This window comes from Cavia porcellus, unplaced genomic scaffold, assembly GCF_034190915.1.
Source record: "Cavia porcellus strain 051 isolate PalLab524CR breed Dunkin Hartley unplaced genomic scaffold, mCavPor4.1 scaffold_25, whole genome shotgun sequence".
NCBI classification, from domain to species: domain Eukaryota; kingdom Metazoa; phylum Chordata; class Mammalia; order Rodentia; family Caviidae; genus Cavia; species Cavia porcellus.
In genome coordinates, this window is record NW_026947508.1 from 1,629,530 (window position 1) to 1,654,467 (window position 24,938).

A 24,938-nucleotide genomic window follows, 5' to 3' on the forward strand; every position below is an offset into this window, starting at 1 on the left:
TAGCCCCGCCCACCAGGCGCGCCTGGCCCCGCCCCCGCCCCGCCCAGGAAGTGGGGAGGGCACCGCGGGCCAGCGGAGCTGGGCTGCAGGTTGGACGGCGCTGCTCCTGGGCCGCGCAGGTGAGCCGGGCGCACAGGTGGGTCCGGAGGGGAAGCCGCCGCGAGGACACTCAGGGACACGCGGCGACTCTGGTGCCGCCCGCTCGCTCCTCCCGCGAGCCCCCCACTCCAGAGTCCGCTCAAGCCAGCTGCCCGCCTTTGCCGGCCGCGGGGGCGGGGCCTGCGGGCCGGGGTTGGGCTGCGCACAGGGAGGGGACCTGACCCGGTCAGCTGGGCCTCAGCGTCCTACTCCCCGTGTCTCCCTACCACCGCCTCTCAGCCCTGAGCCCCACGCGGCGCCTTCCCACTACAAGGAGCTGCAGGAGCGGGACTCTTGGGAAGGAGGCCGAGGGCAGGACAGGGCCTCCCAGGGGTTCACACACAGCCTCCCACACACCCCAAGTCAGCCCGTCCTCCTCTGAGGAGGGGCAGGAAAGGCCCCAAAGCTGTGCGGATACTGCACACCGTCTTGCCTGCCCTGCCTCAGTTTCCCCGTCTGGAGCAGGGATTCTCTGCATTTGGTACTGGAACTCGAACTCTGGACCTCCTGCTTGCCAGGCAGGCACTTATACTGCTGAACTAAATCCCGAGCTCCCTTTGCATTTGGGCAATAGACCTGAGCCCAGCTCCTGGACTCGTTCCTGGGGCCTCTGTACCCCACCTGGAGCACAGGCAAGGCCAAGGCGTTCCTGAGCCCTTGAGTCGTGGTCTGTGCACCAGCCAGAGTGGAGCTGGAGACCTGTGCTCCCCGAGGCCACCTGTGGGGCCTGAGGATGCCAGAGGCAGGGTCCCAACCATCCCAAGTCCTAGCTGTCTCTCCTGATGCCTCTGTCAGCTCCAGGCTCAGGTGCAGCTCAGATTGAGCTGGGCAAGTTCCTTGTGCCTCGGGTCCTCCTCTGTAAAGTGATTGTCCCCTTGGGGGCGTTGGCACTGCTAAGGTTGAGGGCATGCTGCAGCCCTGTTCTCATGGAGTCCATGCCAGAGGAGGAGCCCTGCTTCAGTGCACCAGGGAGTCCTGGCTCCACCCCGCCTGGGGAGCTGAGGCCCGGAGGTGCCACAGCTGGCAGGGGTCCCCGAATCTCTCTGCCGATTGGAGGCCAGGCTCTGCCACCTGGGACAGCAGACTGGCCCTGCTGGCTCCAGGTTGGCTGCTCAGCCAGTGTTTTGGTTTCGGTTTCTGGGTCAGTGCTGGCTGCCTTGTGCATGGCCTGCGTTAGCTGGGTGCTCAGGTGACCGCTGTCAGCAACCTCTGAGGACAGGTCCACCAACTCTATCCTCTCTCTTCCCGGGTAGGGAATGACCACCCAGGTCAGGACCAGCCTGGCTCCTCACCTGGCTCTTGCTGGTCAACAGCCAGACGGAGGTGGGTCACATTCTGCTGCTGCCTCTGCCCCTGGCAGAGAGGAAGGCCTGACCCCCAGCTTGCCAGAGGTGGGAGACACCGAGGGTGCGCATGGGCACGGTGGTGGGAGTGCTGTGCCCTGCCCTGTCATGGCTCTGCTTCCCTATCCGGTGCTCCTTTGGGGATCCCTACATAGCTGAGCCTGGGGTGGGACCTGGGTTTAGGGGTGTCTGGACTGAGGCAGGCTGCATCTAAGGCTGGCACACCGGAGGCTCCCCTCCCCACCTTAGGGTACAGGGTGACCCTAACAGCTGTGCTGGGCTTCCTGCCTTGGTCAGCGGGTCCATGTGCCAATGCATTCCTTGTCACGGTACCTTCCTGTTTGGGTTAACAGTCTGGAGCCACATAATGCCAGGATTCATGACATGGACGTCTCCAGGCTACCCCCAATGACAGTCACTGCACTGGACCCCTACCTTGCAAATCAGGCTGGTTAGCACGTGACTTAAAAGCCACATTCTGTCCCCAAATTATGCGTGACTTCAAGCCCCATACACGGCTGGGCAACATTACCTGCGTACAAAGGCGTCATTGTGGGTTGTGGGAGGTTGAGTGGACAGTGCTGGAGGAGCTGAACTCTGCCAGGAGGGAGGGGACGGTGGGATGCAGAGGCTCAAGGCTGGGCCACGTCAGAGCTGCTCGCGCCCCTCTGGCAGAAGGCTGGCAAGTCACACATGCAGGGTCATATGTCCTGGTGGTAGCCGTGCGCGCAGGCCAGGAAATCAGGCTCTGTGGGGCCCCCTGAAGCTCATCTGTGGGGAAGGACTGTAGCAAGGCAGCCGCTACCCCCACAGGATCCTAAACCCCAGGAGCCACGGCGAGCCCCTTCCCCCTCTGCCTCCCACTGGTGCAAAGAGAAGCAAATGCTGTGAGCTCTGAGGACCCCGTGTGGGGGACCTTTCCAGGCTGCCTGAGCAGGGGTCTCCCCAAAACATCAGCTGAGGCCGGGTGGCCCTCGTGGGTTCTGCCCGTCATGAGCAGAGGCCTCATGTGTGGCCTGCAGACTCCTGGAGGACGACAGAGTTAGGGTGAGGGCAGGGCAGAGCCCACACGATGCAGGGCTCAGCTGTCGGCTGAGAATGGGAGCGCCAGTTTGTGGGGACATGGACGGGAAGTGTCCCCATGCCTCCATGGCTTGCAGAGTTGCAGGGAGACGGGTAACTGCAGCCAGCCAGCCCAAAGTTCTCTCCTCTGTGTGCATCTTCCAAGGAGTCCCCGCTCAGAGGCCTGTGTGGCTGCAGAGGCCGCACTCGGATACAGTCACATGCAGTGTGGCCAGCTCTGCCTGGAGGGCAGCTGCAGGGCAGTCGGCACTTGGCCTTGCCCCTCCCGTAGCCCAGTGACAAACCAGGCATCAGCTCTGCAGAAGCCAGCGGCCTAGAGGAGGGGCTGTAGACGCAGGTGTGTGATGTGTGTGTCCAGGACAGAAGTGTGTGTCCTCAAGTGTGTGGGGACCCAGGGTCACCCGCCAGCACGATGCCTCCTCCTTAGACAGAAGTAGACACCGGGGAACTGAGGCAGAGGGGGAGCGGTGTGGGCACCCATCCAGTGACCCACAGAAGGAAGCTCGTTCCCAGGAAAATAGCATCATTGAGCCCTGAGTGAAGGAAGCTGTGGCACCCATAAAACAAGAACAGAGTGCTGTGAACCAGGAGTAACAGCAGGGCGGGCAGGAGAGCGCTTGGCAGACATGGAAATGACAAGGACAGGCTGTGGGGGGAGTGGGAGGGGAGGAACCGTCCCAGGACGGCAGAGGGGGGAGAGAGTGGGCAGGAGGAGGGAGGCCTCGCCCTCGCCCGGCATACTGCCCTGCAAGTGAACGCGGAAGACCCGACCCCACTCAGGGCTGGCACAGCCCAAGAGAGGACTTGGAGGAGTCAGGTGCCTCCCGGCCACATGGAAGAAGGGACTGTGGCTTCAGGAGTCTGGGGGTCACCAGCCGGCAGTCTGCACTCGGACTGGGGACCAGGCGACCAGGCAACGGGGAGGAGGAAGCACCTTCAGGCTGCTTCCGGGACAGCACTGAGGAGTAGGAGGCTGGGCTGGCTGAGCACCCAGCCCTGGAAGTCTGCGAAGTGACCCTCTGGACAGGAGAGCAGGAAGGAGGCGAGGGGCTCCCCCCAGGCCCTCTTGGAAGCTCACGCTGTACTCTGGAACCAAGCACAGGCAGAGGCACTGGATGCGGGGGAACATTAACAGGGCGGCAATCATTAACAGGAGGCAGCCTGGCCTCCGCCGTAGTACAGTGTGGGCCTACTGCTTTTGGGGAGCAGTGGGGGATCCGTGATAGGCAGTCTAGGCCTCTCTCCGGTGCTGTTTGTGGTCTGCAACCCCTCGTGTGCATGTAGGTCTCTAATTGAGCTAAAAACGTGGACTCCTAGTGTGGGGTGGCCACCACTCCCTGGAGCCCAGCAGCTGGGCCCACACCCCTGGGGCACTGCTCCTCCTGAGGCCCTGGCCCCAGGCCTGTGGGTGTGGCGGGCGAGGAGGTCACACCTAGCGATGACTTGCCTGCTAGGGCTCAACCAGACAGGTTCTGCTTTGGGCACCTTCAGGACTTTGCCCCCTGCCGGAGACGTGGCTGCCCACTGTGGGGTGGGCCACAGCACCTGGGCCAGCCAGGCCTGGGACAGTGACTCAGAGCAAGCTAGCAGACCTGGCTGGGTGGGAGGTGGAGTGCAGGCCTCTGTGGGCCCCGAGGGTCCCCAGGGGCTGCTGCTGCCCAGAACCGTGCAGAATGCCCCAAGGTAGACAGCTGCTGAGAGGGGTGGTCCTGCCCCACCCTGGGGTGTTGGCCTCTGGTTGTGCTTACAGCCTGAACACCTAAATGCATGGCTTTCTCTCCAGGCCTGGGTAAGCAGCAGATAAGGTGACCAGGGTGTGTGATCTAGCACAGCCCAGGCCTGGTGAACATCATCGTCACAGGCCAACAGGGCCTAGGGGAGGCCTGGGGAGGCAGAGTCCTCAGGAATGTGTCCTCAGGAATGCACCTCCCCTGCAGGGTGTCAGGCTGGGCCATCCCTCCCCCTCCCCTCTCCCCAGGCTGGGAATCTTCCTTCCCTTCCTGGGGTGGTTTTAGCTGGGATCTCATCAGCTGGGTGGAGCCTGGGGGCCAGCCCTGCCCCTCCCCAGGGAGAGTTCCTGGATGGACTTGGAGGCCTGGGTGAGCCCTGCTGGTGGCTCTACAGTAAGTGGGGGTCTCCTGGGCCCAGGCAGCCCTCCACCCCAGAAGCCTGGTCACCTCTGGCTGTGGGATCCTGGGAGCTTCTTGAAGACAATGGAGTCATGTTAGATTTGAAACCGATGGCTGTGGAGTTAACTGAGTTTTCCAGTTTGAACCTGATCCGTTTGAATTCTTTTTTTTTTTTTTTTTTTTTTTTTGTCTTTTTCCTTTTTATCGGTTCCGGGGATCGAACTCATGACTGCCTGCTTGCAAGGCAGGCGCTTATGCCGCTGAGCTAAATCCCCAGCCCCCCGTTTGAATTCTTGAAACACTCCATTATGCCTTGATCTTTGTCCCAGATCAGTGGATTTGTAGGCTGATTGGATTTTACTGGGCGGAACCGGCGGTCGTTTCTCCCGTTTTGGTGAAGCAGTCTGAAGAGAACTCCATGTTCCAGTCGTAGTGGAACGCCGCTGTCAGCACAGCGATGATCGTGGCCAGCCTGACAGCTTGAGGTCAGGCTTGTCCCCATATGGTGCATGTGTGTGGGCCTGGTGACTCAGACCGGAGGGTCCTATTTGGTCTCAGTCACATGCATCTCCCTTTCGTGACATCATCAGCTGTTGTCTGTTTGGGTTTGCAGCTTAATTTAGAATCGTGTTAAATGGACATGTTGCATTTGACTCCTTCTCCCATTAGTCTGAAGTTAATTGTTTAATTTTTAAACTCTAGAATCCTTAGGGGAGGTGTGCGCCAATTCCCTCTCAAATCCGCAGGGAAAATGACAAGGGACATCCTGTCCAGACCGAGCCGTGGCACAGAGCCTCACCGGGCCACCACAGGAGCCAGTACCTGGGTTCCCACCCGAGAGGCGTCCCTGCTCCGGGGCCATCGGTTCATCACATTCGAGGTCTGGGCAGCATGAGGTGCCGGGGAAGGGGAAGGGCATCTCCTTGCTCTCAAATTAAGAAGTCCCTTTTCTGGGTGGCACCGTTGGAGCCCCTGCAGTCCCCTCAGTGCAGCACAAAGGACGGGCTGCTCTGCGACTCAGCAGGGCCTCTGTCACTGCCCACGTGCACCCTGTCCAGCTGCTTTCCCTGTGGGACTTCGTCACAGCGCCCCCTGGAGGTGGGTGGTGCTCTCTTGTGCTCAGCTTACCGGTCTGGTAATTGGAATGGGTGGTGTGTCCCTGACATTTGTGGGGGACTCTGAGCATCAGAGGGCCTCAGAATGGCCTGAAGCTCGTGTTTAGGAGCTTGGAAGTGGCCCCGGCTGTGTGCACTATCCGGTCCCCCGCTGTCTGGGCCTCTGTCCCCATGTGCACTGCCACAGTCACACAGCAAAGCAGGCGCCATTGTGCACTGCATGCCAAGCCCACAGGGTCTGCCCTAGGGACACGTGTTCCCTCTGTTCTCCTGGCCAAAGCCAATCTCAGGGCTGCACTGACCCCAGGGGACAGAAGGGGCAATGCCGCCTTTTGCCAGAAGAGGGAAGTTGGCTATGCTAGGGACCAGCAATGTCACTGCAGGGTCACAGGGCAGCGGGCAGGAGACACCAGCTGCCAGGGGGCAGGGACCACACCATGCAGGGGCATGAGTGATGGTGACAGGGGTGGAGCTCTGGCCCTGTACCAGGGAAGGCATCTGGGGCTGCAGCTTAGGTTTGGAGCTCAGCCAACACCTGTGTCCCCAGCCACCTTCACAGCTGCTCAGCACCTGGGGTCCAGGCTATGGCTGGTGCCCTCTGAGCCCCTGACACAGAGTCAGTAGCCCCATAAATACGGAAGGTGAAAAGCATGCTCCCTGCCCACGGGGAGGTTTCCTGGGCAACCAGCGTGGCCATGGGAGAAGGGGGAGTTAGACAGGCCTGGGCACAAGTCCTGCTAGGCACCATCCTCTTCTGTGTCCCTGGCCCCTGACCACCTGTGCCTCTGGGAGGGAGTGGTTGGGCATGCCCAGTGAGACAGGGCTGTGGTCACTACCATGTCCTCTGATGCCAGCCTCTGGAAAGGTTCCCAGGACAGCACCATTGTCCCCATAGGGGCCACAAGGAAGTGATTCCAGAGGCCCCAGGGCCACCAGGCATCCAGGCAGCAGTGAGGGCCTGAGCCAGGATTCCAGACCAGGGCCTGTTCCAGGTTGAGATTTGCTGAGCACTGCTTCAGAGGAAGCCAAATGACCTCTGAAGTGCAGCCCAATCCCTGGCCGCACCCATCTAGCCCCCCTGAGCTCAGAAACCAGTGCCTGCCCTTCCTTGGCCCACCAGGGCCAAGCCTTCCTTAGATCGGCCGCAAGCAGGCACCGGACCAGCCCTGGCAGTCCCCTGGGGTCTCCTGGTGACCAGGGCTGTGTGCGCCATACTCCCAGGGTCTGTACCAGGACTCTGTCTGAGCCATGGCAGATGCTCAGGCACAGGAGGGCTGGGGGGCTGGGACGAGGCCCCTGTGCGCCCCTCTTCCTCACCTCTGTCTTTCCCTCGCCCCAGGAGCTTGCGGCCACCCAGCAGCATGTCCCAGCGGCACTCGGACAGCTCCTTGGAGGAGAGGCTGCTAGAATACCGCTTCCACTCGGAGCTGCAACTGGACGCCAATGGCAACCCCCGGGCCAAGCTTCCCATTGTCCGGGGCACCCTACATCCCAAGACCAATGATGCCTTTGAGCCAGAGTCCTCAGTGCCCCCACTGTCACCGGCAGAGAACAAGGAGCCACGGGCCATCGTCCTGAGCACACAGAGCCCTGCAGCCCTCAAGATGGGCACTCAGCAGCTCATCCCCAGGAGCCTTGCTGTGGCCAGCAAGGCCAAGACCCCAACCCGCCACCAGAGCTTCGGGGCAGCCATGCTCAGCAAGGAGGCCGCACGGCGGGACCCCCAGCTCCTCTCAGCCCCCAGCTTCTCCCTGGACGACATGGACATGGACGTGGGCCCTGGGGGGGCACTGAGTCGAAACCGGCGGAACCAGTCTTACCGGGAAGCCATGCGGGGGCTGGGGTCCCTGAGCAGCCAGGGGGGCTCCAACGCACTCAGCCCCAAGCTCCAGACTCTGGCTGAGGAGCCCAGCCAGCCAGCTACCCAGTGCCCAGCCAAAAACAAGGTAGGGGCCTCGTGGGGACAGTGGGCCCAGGCCGGGCCTCAGGTCCCCCACTCACAGGCGGCGAGGGGAGGGGTCTGGTCCGCTCCTCTACCTCATCTTCTGCTGCTGTGTGCAAGTCTGGCTGCGTGCAGGGTGCTGGTGGTTTATTCTAGTGCAGCCCAAAGGCCAGGCGGGGCTGTGGACCTCCCCTTCCCACCTTACAGGCAGGCCACTGAGGTGTGACAGGTTAGCACAGATACCGCTCAGCCCCAGGGGAATGGCCCTCTGGAGCCTAGCAGCAGCCGGTCTCTCCAATAACAGAGACTAGGTGCCTGCTGTGGGCACCCTGGTGAAGTCTGAGGCATGCCCTTTCCCTGCCTGCCTCAGTGGCTCTTGTCTTTCTCTACTCAGGTCACTGCAGCCCACAGGGACGGTGGCCCTCAGGGTCTGAATCACCCTCGCCCTGCACTGGGCAGGGTTTTGTCCTGGTCACCAGGCTGGCCTCAGAGCTCCACTCTCTTTGCTCTGCTTCCTGGTCCCCTGCAGTCCCATCCAGTCCTGTCTGGTTCCCTGCAGTCCCCTCTGTCCTGTCTGGCTGGACTTTCTCTGCTGTCAAGCATTGGAGGACGGCAGTGGTGGTGACCCTATGCCACATGCCTGAAGCTGTTTGTATCACTGACGGCTGGTGCCCGTGGGGGAGGGCGGGGCCTTCAGCTGTGTGGCCCCGGCAGGTTTCTGCGCCTCCCCAATCTGTTTCCTGGTGCCAATGGAGACAGCAGCTGCCAAGCCACCATGGTGCACTCAGATCAGAGCACAGCCGCAGGGCGAGGCTGGGCATGGGGTGCGGGAAGGGCGCGCTGGCCCCGGCATCTGCCTCCAGGAGCCTCTGGTTTTCCTGGCTTCCTGGCATGGAGAGGCCCAGCCCCTGACAGGGTGACAGCCGTCAGCTTGCAGGGGTTGATGGTGGAGGCAGGTCCCTTTGTCCCCACAGACAGCCCTGTTCTTGACCCCAGCTCCCCTGCCAGGGCTGCTGAATTGTCTGTCTCTAACCCAGAGCCCTTTCCTGAGGGCCCCCCCGAGGACCCAGAGCTGGGTACCAAGCTGAGCGCAGGACAGAAGGTGCAGAGTGGGTAGGATGAAAGCAGAGTCAGGGAGGTGCAGGGCAGAGGAGAGAGGGGCAAGTGTTGGGGTCAGTGCCTAGATCTCCAATCTCCCAAATGGCAAGACCCAAAGGAATGTGACAGCAGCATGGTCTTTAGGGCTGCAGGAAGACTAAAGTCCTCGCCAGAGCCTGTAATTGCTAGCTGCCGGCCAACTGATGCTGGGCAGCTTGAATTTAATCAAAACAAGCAAGGAGCTGAGTGGACAATGGAGGAAACCTGAGCAGGACCTTGGGAGGGGTTCAGGGACTCCACAGAGGAACAGATCATGCTAACTTAGGAGAACTACCCCGAAAGTCTCCAGGGGGCCTCAGCTGTGGCCTATCTTGCCCCAGTTCAGCCACACCTGGACCATGCCACAGCTCTGCATGTGTATTCAGTTTCCTCGATCTCTGACAAGGCAGGTCTGGGAGGCCACACCTCTCGGCCAGTGGGGAGTTTTCAGGCCCCAGCTGGTCCTGAGAAATTGGCCCTGCCTTCCCGGAACCGTGCCCGGGTACACCTGCGAAGCTCCTGTGTCCCAGCAGGAAGCATGGCTCCCCAAGAGCTCTGAACCCAGTTGCCACCACCCATCCTTTGCTTCAGCTTCTGGGGGCCCTGACCGGTGCCAGATGGTAACCACCCCAAGAGCCCTTGGGGACACTGCAGGTCCCACCCTGCCCCCATGGCCCTCTGCCCCCAGCACCCACTTCAGCACCCCTCCTGAGCCCACTTACAACCCCTGGAGCCCCAGGTCCACTCTCCAGACCATGACCACACCCTGCTGGCCCAGGCAGTGCCCTGGACCTGCCCACCTCAGCGTTGCACTCCATCCCACCTGGCCTGGCCTCCTTGGCAGCTCTGGGACCCTCGTGAGGGCTATTGAGCGCCCGTGTGTGTGGGTGAAGCCCATTGGGCACGGCCTTGCACATCTGCAGTGAGGCGTGGGGACCCCCAAGTGACCCACTGGCTGCAGACTCACGCCCTGCCAGCCCCGAAGGCTGATGTTTATGTCTGCTTTGCACAGAGGACGCTGGGCCGGAACCGTTTGCACAAGGGCTCCTTCAAGGACGGTGAGTGGCTGGGGCAGCAAGGGCAGGGGTCTGGTTGGTGGCTGGAAGAACAGAGGGAGGTGGCTCCATGGGTCCTCCAGGGGCTGATCTGACCGTGCAACTCTGATGGATCCAAAGTTCGGGTGGCTTCCTGGGCTCCCATGCAACCCCAAGGGCAGGGGACATACAGAGCTCCTGGACGGGTTGAGGCCAGGGCAGGGCACTGCCCAGGAGGTGCACACAACACCACCTCCTCTGCACAGAGGCTTCCAGGCCTGGGAGCCGGCATTGGCTTTCTCTGTGATAATCTTGGGGAAACTGTCCCCGGAGAGGGACAGAGGCACCCAGGGTGAGGTTGGAGTAGCAGCAGCTGGTATGTGGGCAGGACCCTGGGGGTGACATGCTGCATCCACAGCCCGGCCCAGGACACCCACGGCCCAGCCTCCCTCCCCTGCAGGCACTGCTGGCTCACAGAGCTCTGGTTGGTTGGTCGGCCCTTCCTGGAGATGCCACATTCTGCACTGCATTGCCACTGCTGGCCCCGCATGGCCACAGGAGCTGCCAGCTAGTGGGCAGCCTGCCAGGGCCCCACACAGCCTGATGCTTCCGAGGGTCCTGGGGCACCCTAGGGAGGGTTCCACCTCCCCAGAGCCCACTGGCAGACAGGTCACTCTGCTTTTCTTCCCAGACCCCCAATTCTACCAGGAGATCCTGGAGCGGGGCCTGAACACCAGCCACGAGTACGATGACGAGGGGACCCAGGGGGCAGATAGCACCATTGTGGTCCAGAGCTACCGGCCCGCCCAGGTCACCTGGAGCCAGCTCCCTGAGGTAGGCCAGGAGGGCCGAAGGTCTCCCCTTCCCGCCTCCCCCTCCCAGCCCATAGTGACCCAATGCTCGCAGTAAGGCACAGCTGCTTTCCAGACGTCCTGGTTTGTGCCCTGGGCTGCCCTATCCCTGGGTGTGGGGCTGGGTAAGCACTGCGGGCTGGTGCAGGTAGGGACGCTTGTGATGGGCACCCCTGCCCAGACGGGCCTGCCAGGTGCTGTGGAATTGAGGGAGCCCTGCCTATGGCACCTGCATCCCTGGGAGCGCCTGGGGACCCCAGTGGGGAGGCTGCAGGGGTAAGCTGAGCTGGGCCTTGGCTTCTGCACAAGCCAGGTGCCAGGGTGAAGTCCCATTGCCCACACCTGACGGCAGGCACCCTGCCCAACGGGAGGAATGGAGAGGGGTCAGGGCAGTGGCCCCAGAATGTGGGCCTCAGCTGCTGGGGCAAACTTGTGACCCTGCTCCTGAAGGTCGTGGGTGTGGCGGGCTGCTGACAGGGTAGGCCTGGTGTGTCCGTTCCATCTCCCTACAATGGGGCCCCTTGTTTCCCTCCCTGGGGCACACGAGCGACCCTCTATGTTAGATGGCCACCGTGGGAAGCCCAGTGAGGGCCGCCGCTCCTCCAGAGGAAGTGGCCAGAACAGAGCAGTTTATCCCCTGCTCTGGGGCGGGGCTGGCACACTATCCTCCAGCAAGGCTACCCAGGGCTCCAAGCCAGCTGCCCCACCCTGGGAAGCAGGTAGGCCTGAGGCCCAACACGGAGGAGGGCATAGGGCACCCCAGGCACTGCCACTGTGCAGCCTGCCCAGCCTGTCTGGGGACGAGGCGTGCCCCAATCGGGAAGCCCTGCTCCAGCCAGGCGGCCACTGGCTATGGCCCCGGGGAGTGGGGAGCAGGTGTCACCACCTTGCTCACTGTGCTGAGTCACCCTATCCCCTGTACCGTCACTGCCAAGAGCCCCCCAGCCTGGTCTGACTCTCAGATGTCCCCACTCTTCATGGGCCACCCAGAGAGGAAGGTGGAGCGAGGAGCCCGGCCAGCTCACACCCAACCTTACTGAGCTGTGCACGGGTGGCCACAGAGCTCTGCCCAAGCCCTCCTCGGGCCACACTGTCCCCCCCCTTGGCTCTGCTCCAGGGAGGACAGGGGTGGGGACTTGGGCTACACGCCTGAGAGTGGGGCAGCTCCTGCCTGTGCCTTCTCAGGTGGTGGAGTCGGGCATCCTGGACAAACTGAGCACTGAGGAGCGCAAGAGGCAGGAGGTGAGGCCACCCAGTGCCCCAGGCAGAGATGAGTGCCACGCGATGCCACCCCCACCCCCACCCCCTGCCACAGCTGCCTCCCCTTGCGGTCCTTCCCTGGGCCAGACACTAAGCCCTCCTGTCCCCTCGTGGACCCCAGGCAGACTAGGGAAGACCCCACCACCTTCCCAGCTGCATTTCCTGCAGGTTTAAGTGGCAGAGCCACAGTGTAAACCTAGGGATGTGGGCTCGCACCCTGGGCACCTGTCCCAGCCTCTGCCCTAGCCGTGCCCCACCTGCCCCTGCCTCCTAGACCATCCCCGCTGTCCGAGTACCAGCCCAGCACGGGCACAGCTGGCCCCGCACAGACTCACCGGCTGCCCCCACAGGCCATCTTCGAGATCATCACATCCGAGTTCTCCTACCTGCACAGCCTGAACATTCTGGTGGCCCAGTTCCTGCGGTCCCCGGAGCTGCGGGCCACCATGACGCAGATGGACCACCACCATCTCTTCTCCAACATCCTGGACGTGCTGGCCGCCAGTCAGAAGTGAGGGTCTCTGGGCCTGCGTTTCTGGGGCGGCCTGCCCAGCAGGGAGGCCCCTTATCCTGGCTGGTGCTGTGACAGTGCTGGCAGAGCCCCTGTCTATGTCCATGCTGGGCCAGGAGGGAGGGAACATGACAGCCTCTAAGGGCCCTGGAGGCCACCAGGAGTGGCCCTGGGGACAGGTTCAGCACTGGGGCAGCAGGCATCCTGGACTTTGATGGGCACCGTGGTATTGGGCATAGAGGGCTGTATAACGCAGGGTGGGGAGGGCTGTAGGGCACAGGCTGTGGTGCCCACGTGCAGCCGGTTCTGGTTCTGCAGTGCCTGGTGGCCAGCTGGGCTCTGGTTACAGAGCCTGAAGGAGCAGGAGGTGCTGGGCATTCAGGCATGGCTCTGTGGTCATGTGCATATCTGAGCCTGTGATGTTACATCCCCAAGAGGGCACAGTCCAGGTGGCTTCTGTACCCCAGGAGACCCCAGGGCTTCCTGTGGCCCCAGAGCCTCAGCCTCATTGCTGATGACAGGGCTGGTGTGGGACACCCGATGGTCTACTGGAGTCAGTGAGAGAATCAGGCCTTGGCAGGGAGGCTGCTGGCTCCCTCCTGTCAGAATCGGCTGGCCTGGCCAACCCCACCCCAAGTGTTCTGCCCCTGGGCTTCCCAGAATTCCAGGGCCTTGGGGGAGGGACAAGGGACTGCCCTGTCCTCAGAGCCAGGGGCTTCCCTCGGGGTCTCAGCAGGTCTGGGATGCAAGGGAGGGGAGGAGAGCAGATGCCTGGATGGCAGCCCCCTGCTCAGCACTAACCTTGCCCCGGGCACTCATGTCCACCCAGAGTGTCCCTCTGCACCGAGCAGCCGGTTTGCTTCTGGCTTCTGCCGGGCTTTAGCCTTGGCTGTGACTCTGGCCTCTTCCTTGGGACCATTCACGGTGGCCTCACTAGGGCCCAGTGCTTTCTGTGGTCAGAGGCTGGAGGTGGCTCTCCCAGACCACTCTGTGGTCCCCTCTGACTGGGCTGGCTGCTTGTGTGGAGGGCCTATGTCCACAGTGTCGCTTGCTCTCTGGCTATGGCTGCCTGTGCTGACCTGCTGTCCTGTCTGCCAGGCCAGGCCAGGGGGCTCTCAGAAGCAAGGTCTGATGAGTGGAGCATCTGGCTGACCACTGCCCACGCTGAAGCTGGGCAAGGGCTTCTCAGATGGCCTGAGGTCTAGCAAGAGGTTCTAGGTCCCTTGGCCAGGGCCTAGAGGGCGGGAAGCCTCAGGGACTGGCTCTGGAGTCTTTGAGATGGACCAGAGGCTCAGTTACTGGCCTCACACACGCACAGGCCACATTATGGGCCCAGGGTGGCACCTGGGGTTGGCTCTGCTGTCCTCACCACCTTAGGCCAGGGCCTGGCTATGGAGGAGGGCAGGAGCTAACATCCTCTGGGAGTCTCCCGGGGCCCAGTTCACCTCTCTAGGTTCCTCCTCCAGGTGGGGTCAGTGAGGGTTCCAGAGCCTGTCGGGGAGCTTGGCTGCCAGAGCCAGCAGGGCCGGACCGTGCCTGGAGGCGGGCCTGGCTCCCTCACGGCTCCGGGCCCCACATGCAGCCTTGCTGCCCAGGAGGCAGGAGCTGATACCTCCACCCTCGAGCTTGTTCCTGGGGCGGGCACAGGGCTGGTGCTGCCTCGCAGGGAGCAGAAGGAGCCACTGCAGCTCAGCTCCTGCAGCGCGTGTTGGCACAGACACCTGTGTGCCGCCTGTGTGCGTGTGCATGTGCAGCACGCTGCCAGGCTGAGCCCTCACCTGCTCTCCACACCAGGTTCTTCAAGGCCCTGGAGCAGCGGCACCAGGCGCAGCTGTGCGTGGAGGACATCAGCGACATCCTGGAGGAGCACGCAGAGAGGCGCTTCTCCCCCTACGTGGTCTACTGCTCCAACGAGGTCTACCAGCAGCGCACACTGCAGAGGCTGACGTGAGTGGCCCGCTCGCCCCGCTCACCGGCCGGCTGCCTGCAGCCCGCACAGCCGGGCCCAGCCTCGTCCTCTCCCGCAGGGACAGCAGCGCCACCTTCCGTGAGGCCCTGCGGGACATCGAGAAGCGGCCAGTGTGTGGGGGCCTGCCCATGATCTCCTTCTTGATCCTGCCCATGCAGCGGGTGACCAGGCTGCCCCTCCTGACCGACGTGAGCACTGCCCATGGGATGGACGGCCACGCGTGCCCCACCCTTGAGTCACGTGACCCCCTCAGGCCCTCTCTGTCCTGTGAATAACTGCAGTGACCACTTTGAGCTGGTGTGAATAAGGGGTTACTGCGGGGTTGGTGTCAGTGGCCCTGCCCAGTAGAGTACACACACACGTGCACACCTGCACACGTTCATGTGACAGGAGCTCAGCTGAGGCTCAAAGAGGAGCAGCCCAGCTGCACACAGCCTCGAACCCACAGGCCCAGAACTCCAGGGGGAGCCACTGGCCACGCCCCAGCTGGAAAGAGGCGGCCACGGCCCCTGGTCCTGTCCCAGGACCGAATGCTCAGTGGCTAGGCAGGAGCTGTGTGGGGACCCCGGCCACCCTCTCAAGGTGTAGATAGTGGGGAGCCCTGCTGCACGCAGGCCTCCAACAGAGCACTTGGCCCCTCACACTGACTGGCGTTTCCTTCAGACCCTCTGCCTGAAGTCGCAGGGCCACCCTGAAAGGTTCAAGGCTGCCAGCCAAGCCCTGAAGGCCATCAGCAAGGTGAGATGGGGTCCAGTGGGGGGCGGGGTGGGGGCAGGGTCAAGGCGGGGGAGGGATGCCCAGCCCCAGTCCTGCCCCTGGTTTGCTGTTACCATTTCTTCCCCAGCACTGTCCCTGCTTCTGCCCCCACTGCCCCGAGGCACAGACAGTAGGATAGGGATAGTACTGCTGGGGAAACTGAGGCTTGGAGCAGTGGAATCCTCACCGGCTGCACCCACAGCAAGGCTGGGACCTGGAGGGCAGGCAATCGAGGTAGCCGGACAAGGTGGAAGGCTCGGGGGCAGGGCCACCTCACACCTCACCCCTTGCTTCCTGCCCATGCCGCTGTCACGGGGTCCTGCAGCTGGTGAGGCGGTGCAATGAGGGGGCACACACCATGGAGCGCACGGAGCAGTTGTACACACTGCACACGCAGCTGGACTTCAGCAAGGTCAAGGTGGGTGCCCGCCCGCCCAGCGCCCCCTGCTGTCCTGGAGGTCAGACCCAGCCTCAGTTGCCTCTGTGGGAGCATCACCCCCTCCCATGCCACATCCCCCTAGGCTGGCCAAGGAAGGCCAGGGTGTGGGGAGGGCCCACGGGTCCAGGTGGGGACGGTGCAGCAGAGGAAGTGGCTGAGTGCGCAGACCCGGCAGCGGTGTCCTAGAGCACACTCAGGGTGCAGGTGGGCACAGCTTGACTGCCAACCCAGCAGTGGGGCTCTCCTGTGCCTGACCCTTGTCCACCCAGCTCGGTGCCCGGCACTGGGTCAGGGTGCTCGGCGGTCCAGCCGGGGCCCAGGGCTGTGGCCAGGTGACTCGCCCTTCCCTGCCCCCTGTCTGGCCCTGACGGCAGCTGGCCGGTCACCCAGCTAGTCCTGGCCGCCTGCCTGGCCCGGGCTCCTGTCCACCTGGCTGCTCTGTTCCCAGTCCTTCCCGCTGATCTCTGCCTCCCGCTGGCTGCTGAAGCGAGGTGAGCTCTTCCTGATGGAGGAAGCCGGGCTCTTTAGGAAAATCACCAGCCGGCCCACCTGTTACCTGTTCCTGTTCAATGACGTCCTGATCATCACCAAGAAGAAGAGGTGGGACACAGCTGGCAGCCTTGGGCGGGGGTGCCGGGAGCTGGCAGGGACGGGGCAGCCCTGAGCCCTGCACGTCAGCCGTGTCACATGCAGCTCAGGGTGCCTGCAGGCTCCTGCTGCCAACCCGAGCTCCCTCAGACCTCGGGGTCCCGAGAGCAGGAAGCCTCTGTCCCCAGGTGCAGGTCAGGTGGGCACTCTCAGGAGCGTCGGGGTGGAGCCTCTCTGATACCTCTGTCCCCACAGCGAGGACAGCTATGTGGTCCAGGACTACGCTCAGTTGGACCACGTCCAGGTCCAGAAGCTGGAGCCCTCGGAGGTCTCCACACCGGGAGGCGGCAACCGCAGCTCCACCGTGCCCCACCCCTTCCACGTGACCCTGCTGCGGAACAGCGAGGGCCGGCGGGAACAGGTCCTGTTGTGCTCGGACTCTGCGTAAGGCACAGGGACCCAGAGGGTGCAGGCCGGGGTGGGGGGTGGGATCTGCTGCCTCTCAAGCTGCCACACCCTGAACAGAGCAGTCTGTCCTGTGGTGCTTACGTTCCAGAGGGGACAGCAGACTTCCAGTGACCAGAGGGAGAGCAGAAAGAAAGCAGGCAGGGGCAGGTGTGGGTGGAGTTGGTCAGGAAGTATCATTATTGACCAAGTGACATTAGGACAGGGCAGGGGTAGGAGTGTTCTGCAGGGGCACGGCCATGCAAAGGCCCTGGGGCAGGGGCCATGGAGCAGCAGGATAAACAGCAAGGACTGGAGTACAGGGGGCCAGGGACAGCGAGCAGGTCGAAGCAATGGGGGTGCAGTATATGGAAAGATGCTGGCCCAGGTTGGAAGGCCTGGACCTTCTCTCCCGCTCTCCCTGGCCCTCAGGAGTGACCGAGCCCGGTGGATCACAGGGCTCACCTACAAGGAGAGGCAGTGGCAGGACCCCATCAACAAAGGAGGTCAGTGTGGGTGCGGGCGGGGTGCCTGTCCTATGAGGCCCAGCCACAGGGCAGACGGGGCTGCACGACCCGTCCCCTGTGCTGCCCAGAGGGCCTAGCCTGCGCCCCTCACCACACTGCCGCCCCTCAGAGCTGGCCCAGGTGGAGATCACCAAGGCCTACTTCGCCAAGCAGGCGGACGAGATCACGCTGCAGCAGGCCGATGTGATGCTGCTCATGGGCTGGGAAGACGGTGAGTGCCGGTGGGCAGTGGGGAGGGCCGGTGACCCCAGGCCAGCCTGCCTCTCACGGCCCTGGGCCCACGCTCAGGGTGGATGTATGGGGAGCGCCTCCGCGACGGCGAGGAGGGCTGGTTTCCCGAGGACCTCGTCCGCCACATCACCAGCCCCGTGGCCATGGAGAGCAACGTGCGCAGGATGGAGCGGCTGCGGGTGGAGACCAACGTGTAGCCACAGCCACTCCAGGGCAGCCTGCGGCAGGCACAGCATCTACCCCGACCACAGGCGGCCTGCCTGGCTCCGGGCCGCAGACGGAGGAGTGTGTCCGTGCTCCGGAAGGAGCCCTGGGACAAGATCACGGGGCCACCAGTGAGCATCCACCATGGGCCATGTGTGGCAGGAGCCCAGCTCCTGGCCACGGTACCCCCGCCAAGCTGGGCCCCAAGGTCCTCACCCAAGGCTGACGGGGATTAAGGACCATTGTGGCCGTCCCCTGGGACACTTCAGGGACCATCTCCCCACTGGTCTTCCTGCCCGCAAGTGGACAAGGGACCTTGGGTACCCAGTGGTGCCCGAGTTCTCATCTGGGTCACAGGAGGGGAAGAGACCTCAGCTTTGAGCTTTTAAACCACATAATTAAAGTGTTTCTTTAAAGCATGGATTTCCACAGCGAGTCTGAGCCCAGACGAGGGATACAGCCACGAGTGTTCCCACGAAGTCCCCAAGGTGCCTTGAGCTGGGACTGGTCCCTGGCTCTGGCCCATCTGTCCACTGGCCAGAGTATTGTGGGCAAAGCACTGCCCAAGTAACAAGGGGCCAAGGTGGCCACAGCTAGGCCTCACAGGGCTGGGCATGGCCATGGGGCTTGAAAACTTGGACCCTTTGGACGGCCCTGGAGCTGGAAGCGGCCTCCCTCCCAGCCAGGATGAGGGAGAACAGGTCTCACCTGTCCCCAAGCCCCTGCTGGCCTTCCCTCAGCTGAGGGCCCTGGCCCTTCTCACCTTGGGTAGTGTTATTGGGGTGGGGATCCCCAACACGTGCTGGAGAATCTTCCCTGATCCAGCTGGGCCCGGCTTTTCTCTGGGAATTGGGGCCTTATGCCATCTCCCTAGGCATAAGCCACCGCAGGAGGCGGTGCGGTGGTCAGGGACCAGGTCACGTAGGTGCTCTGCACCAGGAGGGCCACTCCCCCCCAGGGCCACTATGGCCTTGGGCAGCATGAGGGCTGGGGCTGGTGCAGCCTCAGCGGGGATCTGATCGGCAGCTATCTTTGGGGGGCGAGGGCAGGGTCAGCACTCGGAGAGGCATGCTCCGGAAGGGGGTCGCTGGAGACAGACCCAGCACCCAAACTCCACACAGATGGACACTTGGGGCCCTGATGCCCCTGTGAGCTACACCAATCCCTGCCCTTCCCAGGACAGGTTGGCAGGGCTCTGTGTGAGATGTGTGTGTGGTGTGGACCACCCATCCTGTTGCCACCTGCTTCCCAGCCCTGTGTGGAAGGCCAGCATCTGGGGCAGTCGGGACTGACCCCAGCAGGGGCTGAGCCCCCACTTCACACTCAGCAGTGAATGCCGCACAGTGGGCTCGGGGCATTGGGAACCCCACGACCTGACCCAGCTCCTCACTCGGGGCTCGATTTGGTTTACAAGCAGTGAAGGGAGCCATAGCCTTAACCTCAGCTAGGGCCACGGACACGCAGTATGGAGCGGGGACAGCCCAGGGCCCATCCAGCAGACCCCTGGAGGACACTGGGGAGACCACGGGGTGCTGGGTCACCGCCATGGTCCAAGACGGGAAATGTCCCCAGCTGGGCCCTCTTGGACCCTCCCACCGCCCCAGCGGGGGTGGGCTATGGTGTCTTCTCCCAGAGATGCCTACGACCACAATCTGTCTGCTGTGGCCCGTGTCTGGGGGCACTGCCCCTGTGGCCAGGACAGATCTCAGCAGGGACTGTCCGCCACCCCTCCTCCTGTCCAGCTATGTTCCCTGGGGCAGATTCTTGGTGGTAAGGACCTTCCTCTTACAGATGGGGAAACTGAGGCCCAAAGGCACTCACTATACTTGCAGCCAGGGTCAGTGGCTTGCAGTGTCCTGTGGAGGCTTCTAATGGCACTGACCAAAGCCAGCAAGGCCATGCCCCGGGGTGGAGCTGAGTGGGAGCAGACCCTGAGGTGCCCGGGGGGGGGGTGTAGGGCACAGGGGCTGCAGGGAGCCCTTCCCACCGCCACCCTGGGAGGGACCCACAGCCAGGGCAGTGCGGCCTTCATCTCTGTGAGCCAAGCCAAGCCCCTGAGTGTGTGGCTGTGGGGGCAGGGACACAGGGCCAGGGCTGCAGGACGCAGGCCACTCCACTAGGGGCAGCACAGAGAACGCACAACCACAGCATCCGTGACCCCGGCCTCAGCCCGCTGCCCCCACCCCTGCAAACCCACTGAACAACGTGTCCCTGGAGGTGGGGGCCACACGAAGGAGGGGAGACTGCTGGCCGAGCTTGGGGTGCCAATGCCCTAAGAGCCATGGGCTCCAGCTGCACCGGGTCCTGGCGCACCCGTGCCTCTCCTAGGCGACATGGGACCAAAGCTCCACACCACAGCTTCCTCTTGCAGATCTCCGATCCCAGCAAGGCTCTGCCCTGCCCTTGGCCATTTGGGATCTGTGATTTCTGCTCCCATCCTCGAGCGACTCTGCTCCTGATCTTGACACCAACACGTTTCAGACGCCAGGAACCCTCCCCCTGCCCCACCACCTGTGGCCTCAGATCCAACAGGCCACAAATGCACCATATGGAAGGAGGAGGAGATGACATCCGTCCCCTGCCGTCTGAATTTGTTTAGGCCTCCTTTGGTGGGGCATGGTAGCATGTTCCTGTAACCCCAGGGAAGCTGAGGCAGGAGGATCATGGCAAGTTCAAGGCCAGCCTGGGCTACAAAGTGAGTTCAGGGCCAGAATGAACTACATAGTAAAGCCTGCCTCAGAAAAATAAGTAAATATAAATAAAAACTCTTCAGGAGAGTGGAAAGACAGGAATCCCTTTGCCTGACTATTTCTGGGTGGGTGTGGCCTCCTGGCCAGGGAGAGGCCTCTTGAAAGGCTGTCTAGCTGGTTAGGGCTTCGGGGGAGAGAGTGGTTTTATGATATGTGTGATTTATACGGTTTTACCACCAGCCTGGCTGAGTGCGTCCTGCAGCACCCTGTTGGCCTTTGTGAGATTTCCAGAAATAGTGGCGTCCATCCCCCCACACAGCCGGCTCCACTGCAGGCCAGCTTGTTCCTCCCAACTGTGTGGCCAGCACCACCAAACTCCTCCTCGGGGTGGGGAGGTGACCTGATGGTGCGGATGGCTTCCAGTCCTCGAGCCACGTCCAGTCCCAGGGTGTCCCATGCAGTGCCCACATCCTGAGGGGGAAGGGCAAGAGGCACAGTACAAGACATGGGGCCCCCAAAACAGCAGCGTCGGCAGGAGCCACAGCGGTCACTCCGAGAGGCCACTCCAGTGGCAGGGCTGGGACAGACCTCCACCGGGTCGCCGGAGCACCCAGCCAGGCAGGTGCTGAACTGCAGCAAATGCTTCCTGTTTCCTGACATGGTCACCCACGCGCACAGATACCCTCCAGGGCACGCTGTCCAGCTCAGGCACGCTGTCCAGACGCCTGTCCAGGTCAGGCAGATGCAGTGTCCCAGCGTCTCCTCTCCCGGCAGCTCCTGTTTCATCCCGGATTCCTGCACGCTTGCAAGGGGTCCGTGTGGCTTTTCTGTTGCAGCAGGTCTGAGAGCTGCTTCAAGAGGCCCCGCGAGCTGCTCCTCTCGTTTGGTCTGTGGACAAGTCGTGCCAGGAAGTGCCTGGTGCCGGGGCAGGTCCGGATTTGTCCCTCCGGCTGTGGCTGCGTAACCCAAGTTCCTGCAGCACCTCTGGCATGTTTTCCTTTATCTGCTTACACCACTGCTGGCATCTTGTCCTCCCCACAGCTCATCCATTTTCCTCTTTCCAAAGTCACTGTAGTCGCTTATAGCGTCTGTTTTGAATAGTGCACTGCAGCTGATTCTCCGTTTTTTCTCACTTCACGTTTGAAGTATCGTCAGTCTGCAAAGCTTCTTAGTCTTTAAGGAAGGAAATTCTGGTTTCCTCAAATGCCCCAGGACCTGGGTATAGCTTGCCTCCTACATACGAGGCATCCCAGTGCCACAAAAAAAAAAAAAAAAAAAAAATGTAGTTCACATTTCAACATTTGCTGAGTCTATATACATGAGTACACGTGTGCGTAGAGCATGTAAATAGTATAAACAGATACACACACACGTGTATTTAAGTTTACTCAGATCATTGCTATTGCTTACTGAACCTGCGGGTTTTCGTGACAAGCATGTGAACCCCCGGGCTGTCGGGCTTATTTCCACCCGTTACAGCCAGCAGACGGGGTGAATTCTGAGCCCGCCGGGCAGGGCAGGTCTGCGTGTTCTCCGGACAGCTGTGGTGCTGCTCACTCAGGCTCTGCTGTCCTCCGAGTGGTTGTTTCTGCCCTTTAGCTGGGGCTTCACAGCCCCGGATGGCTGAGTTCTGGATCGGTTCCGGGAGGGTTCCTGCCATTGCTCCGCACGCTTTACAGCCTCATTTCCCGCCCTCCTGCGGTCTGCACATGCTGGCCATCAGCCTTCCCGCACCGCTGCCCACCTCGGCATCTCTGCACACAGTGCCTCCCGCCTGCCACTGCCCGTCCACACCCCGCGCTGTGGCCGGGTGCCCTTGAAGTTAACAGGAGTCTGTCTTTTCCTTAATTACTAAGGTGTGTGGGAAATGTGGGCTCCTCACCCTTCGGGCTGAGGAATGCTCCCCAGGAGAATTTCAGACCAGGCCACCGGTGGCCAGGAGACCTGGGTTGATGCATTGGTGTTTATGTGCATTGCAACAGTTGAGCTGGGCATAAAATTCAGGTTTCAAAGTTCTTGGACATCTTGAGGCCAAGCCATCATAATTTCCTGGCTTTCTAAAGTCTTCCATCAGCCAGGCACCTAAAAACTCGCACTTGGGAGGCTGAGGCAGGAGGATAGCTGCCCACTGAAGGCCAGCCTGGGCTACATAGGGAGATCCCATCTCAAAATACGAAAAAAAGAAGTCTCCCATCAACCTGGCCCCACTCCTCTTCTCTGGGTACCCCAGAGCCCCTCTTTGCTGCTGGCATTACAGACATTCCTTGTTTAACGACCGACCTGTTAATGACTGTGCAGACTTTGACCCTGTTATTTTGGGTACAGCTGTGCACGCCTTGTTTAAGGCCTTGGTGTCTTTTTGGTAGTGACCCAGCTTATACAGCACTGTGACATTTGCTGACTGCGCTGCACAACACATTCCTGAGGCTCTTGTTTCTGTCACACGTCACAGTTCCACGTGGAAGAATTGTGCAAACATAAGCAGAATCACCAGGCTGCAGTTTCTTTTTTCTAAACATTGTGAGGGACACACTGCAGGCACCGATTCCTAACAGCCAAGTCGCAGGACCGAACTCGGCTGTCAAGCAGGCGGCACCTGCCCTGTGTTAGACTCCAAGGGTTTTGTTTCACTTTGCCCTTGGAGCTGAGATCCTGCTGGCCGCTGCCCATCAGTGGCGTCTCCGCTGGACTAACGAGGTGGACGCTAACACTTCCCTGTCCGTATCTCTCAGCCTTTCTCTGTGCTCTCCCTGTGGAGTCTTGAGCCTGAGCCCCGAGCCCGAGCTGGCAGCACTAGCTCCTGGCTGCTCCACCCACCCACGGGTAACCCCATTCGCACTCCGGCATCCTGCTCCTGTGTCACAAGACCCTCAGTCATCCCTGGCCCTCTGCTTCCTTAGAAGGCTCAGTGCAGGGTCCACCGATTTGGCTTCCACTACTGTGGGCACCCTGTGTCTGTGCAGGGTGGCCGGGAACCTTCCTGGCACCTTCCTTCCTTTGCCCTGCAGGATCCTGTGCCCCTGGGCACCCACCATCTTGGCTGCTGTTGGAGTAGGACAACAGCCCAGAGCCCAGGGGCACCTCCTCGTGGTGGCAGGTGGAGGCAGGGTCCCTAGGGTCCGCACTCTCCAGCAGGCACCCCGCCATCCCAAAACACGCCTACACACTGCACTCCAATAGCTCCATGGCCTCCGGGCCTGGCTGTTCTCACCCCTGTGATGCTGGGCCCCAGCACCCGCCTGCCACCCTCCTCCAGGCCATGCTCCATGCCTACGGGCTCCAGCACCAGCCACCTTCTGGGTCTGGGGTGTCTCAGCTGACTGTGCTCTGCGGATCCACCTGCCTGCACCAGGGCAGCCTCCACTTCACCCTGTATGGCCCCGGAGACCAGGAGAGGCCAGTGCCACCACAGCACCTGCTTCGGTCTCCCTGGTTGGGGGCATATTCCTGTCCCAGAGCCCCTACGCCTGCTGGCTGGGGAAAACCCCACAGAGTCCATGTGAACAGCACAGACACGGCCACAAGGAAGCTGCCTGCTCCTTTAACTGTTGGCATCACACCGACCCTGAGCCCCCCATGAGACCTGGGTCCACCTGAGTCCAGCTTCTGCCGAAGGGCCGTTTCCAGCTGCCTGGGCTGCTTCAGCACTGCCCATAAATACATTTAGATAAATATGGCCGGGCTCGCTTCCAGCTGGACAGGCAGCCAGCTGCAGCAGTCCAGGCCTAGCACCAGGAGGACCTGCCCCACCCCACCCCACCAGGGTCCCGGTCCAGTGCTGGGCAGGATGGGGCTTCCTCAGCACAGCCGATGGCACCCAGGCTACTGCCCCGCTCCAGCTGGCAACAGGGCCCTGGCAGCCTGAGAGGCCATGCAGCCATCCACAGGGCCCATGGCTGTCCACATCGCTCCAGAGAGGGCTGGGCCAGTTCAGGTTCACGTGTGTCCTCAGTTGTCACTGCAGGCCTGGGTCCCCCTCAGGAGCTCCTGAGCTAGTGCTTGGCGGCCCTGCTGCTGAGCCTGGGTACTGTGGTGCTGGAGGCTGGTTGCGTCCCTGGGCCCAGGAGAGGAGGGTCAGCTGGTGACAACTGCCCTGTATGGCATCAAACCCTGTGGTGCCCTCCCTCACATGTCCAGCTCCATGTCGGAGGCCCAGGGCAGCAGGAAACCCAGCACTGTGGAGAATCCTCCTTTACCTAGCCCTCCCAGCAAGCCCCAAGGGCATTCGCCAACCCCTTACCTTTGCCCTGGGTTGGTGACAAGCTCTCAGACACCTGGGGGCCCCCACCTGCAGGGGAACACAGCAATGCGTATTGGGAGCAAGTCCCGACCCCACTCAGGCCCGCAAGGATTCTCCCCTCATGTCACTCCTATGCCCTCCCCCAAATGAGTTCCCAGCTAGGAGGCGGGGCTTTGGGGCTGGACGGGGTGGGGCTCAGGCCTCTGAACACCCCCCCCCCCCAGGCCCCACTGGCCCAGTCTCAGAGTGCTCGCAATAGCGGCTTCCTCCCTGCCCTAGCATGCGCTACCACACCTGACCACTGGGT

General features: G+C 62.1%; 2 protein-coding genes across 10 annotated transcripts in view; one reads left to right on the plus strand and one right to left on the minus strand.

Moving 5' to 3' along the window:
- The first annotated feature begins 33 nt into the window (after positions 1-33).
- Positions 34-18,120, plus strand: Arhgef16 (Rho guanine nucleotide exchange factor 16). Of its 4 annotated transcripts, none has more exons than XM_063235351.1 (16): positions 5,039-5,178; positions 5,440-5,573; positions 7,148-7,754; positions 9,900-9,945; positions 10,613-10,755; positions 11,958-12,014; positions 12,383-12,543; positions 14,338-14,490; positions 14,571-14,700; positions 15,176-15,250; positions 15,594-15,686; positions 16,156-16,307; positions 16,551-16,739; positions 17,172-17,245; positions 17,376-17,477; positions 17,555-17,879. In XM_063235351.1, the coding sequence occupies exons 3-16, from the start codon at positions 7,170-7,172 to the stop codon at positions 17,692-17,694; spliced, it is 2,100 nt and encodes a 699-aa protein (XP_063091421.1). In that variant the 5' UTR covers positions 5,039-5,178; positions 5,440-5,573; positions 7,148-7,169; the 3' UTR covers positions 17,695-17,879. The 4 variants fall into 4 exon arrangements, with proteins under 4 accessions (XP_013009369.2, XP_013009372.2, XP_063091421.1 ...); XM_023565777.2 differs by having other exon boundaries at positions 5,049-5,178; positions 17,198-17,245; positions 17,555-18,120; XM_013153915.3 differs by lacking the exons at positions 5,039-5,178; positions 5,440-5,573 and adding an exon at positions 34-119 and having other exon boundaries at positions 17,198-17,245; positions 17,555-18,120.
- A 5,796-nt stretch (positions 18,121-23,916) lies between these two features.
- The window catches only part of Megf6 (multiple EGF like domains 6), a 69,029-nt gene continuing 68,007 nt past the window's right edge, over positions 23,917-24,938 (minus strand). For all 6 annotated transcript variants that reach the window (XM_063235344.1, XM_063235347.1, XM_063235345.1 and 3 more), the window contains 2 exons: positions 24,632-24,679; positions 23,917-24,445 (listed from right to left, as the gene is read on the minus strand). In XM_063235344.1, coding sequence (XP_063091414.1) covers positions 24,384-24,445; positions 24,632-24,679 — 110 coding nt within the window. In that variant the 3' untranslated portion in view covers positions 23,917-24,383. The remainder of the gene's footprint in view (positions 24,446-24,631; positions 24,680-24,938) is intronic.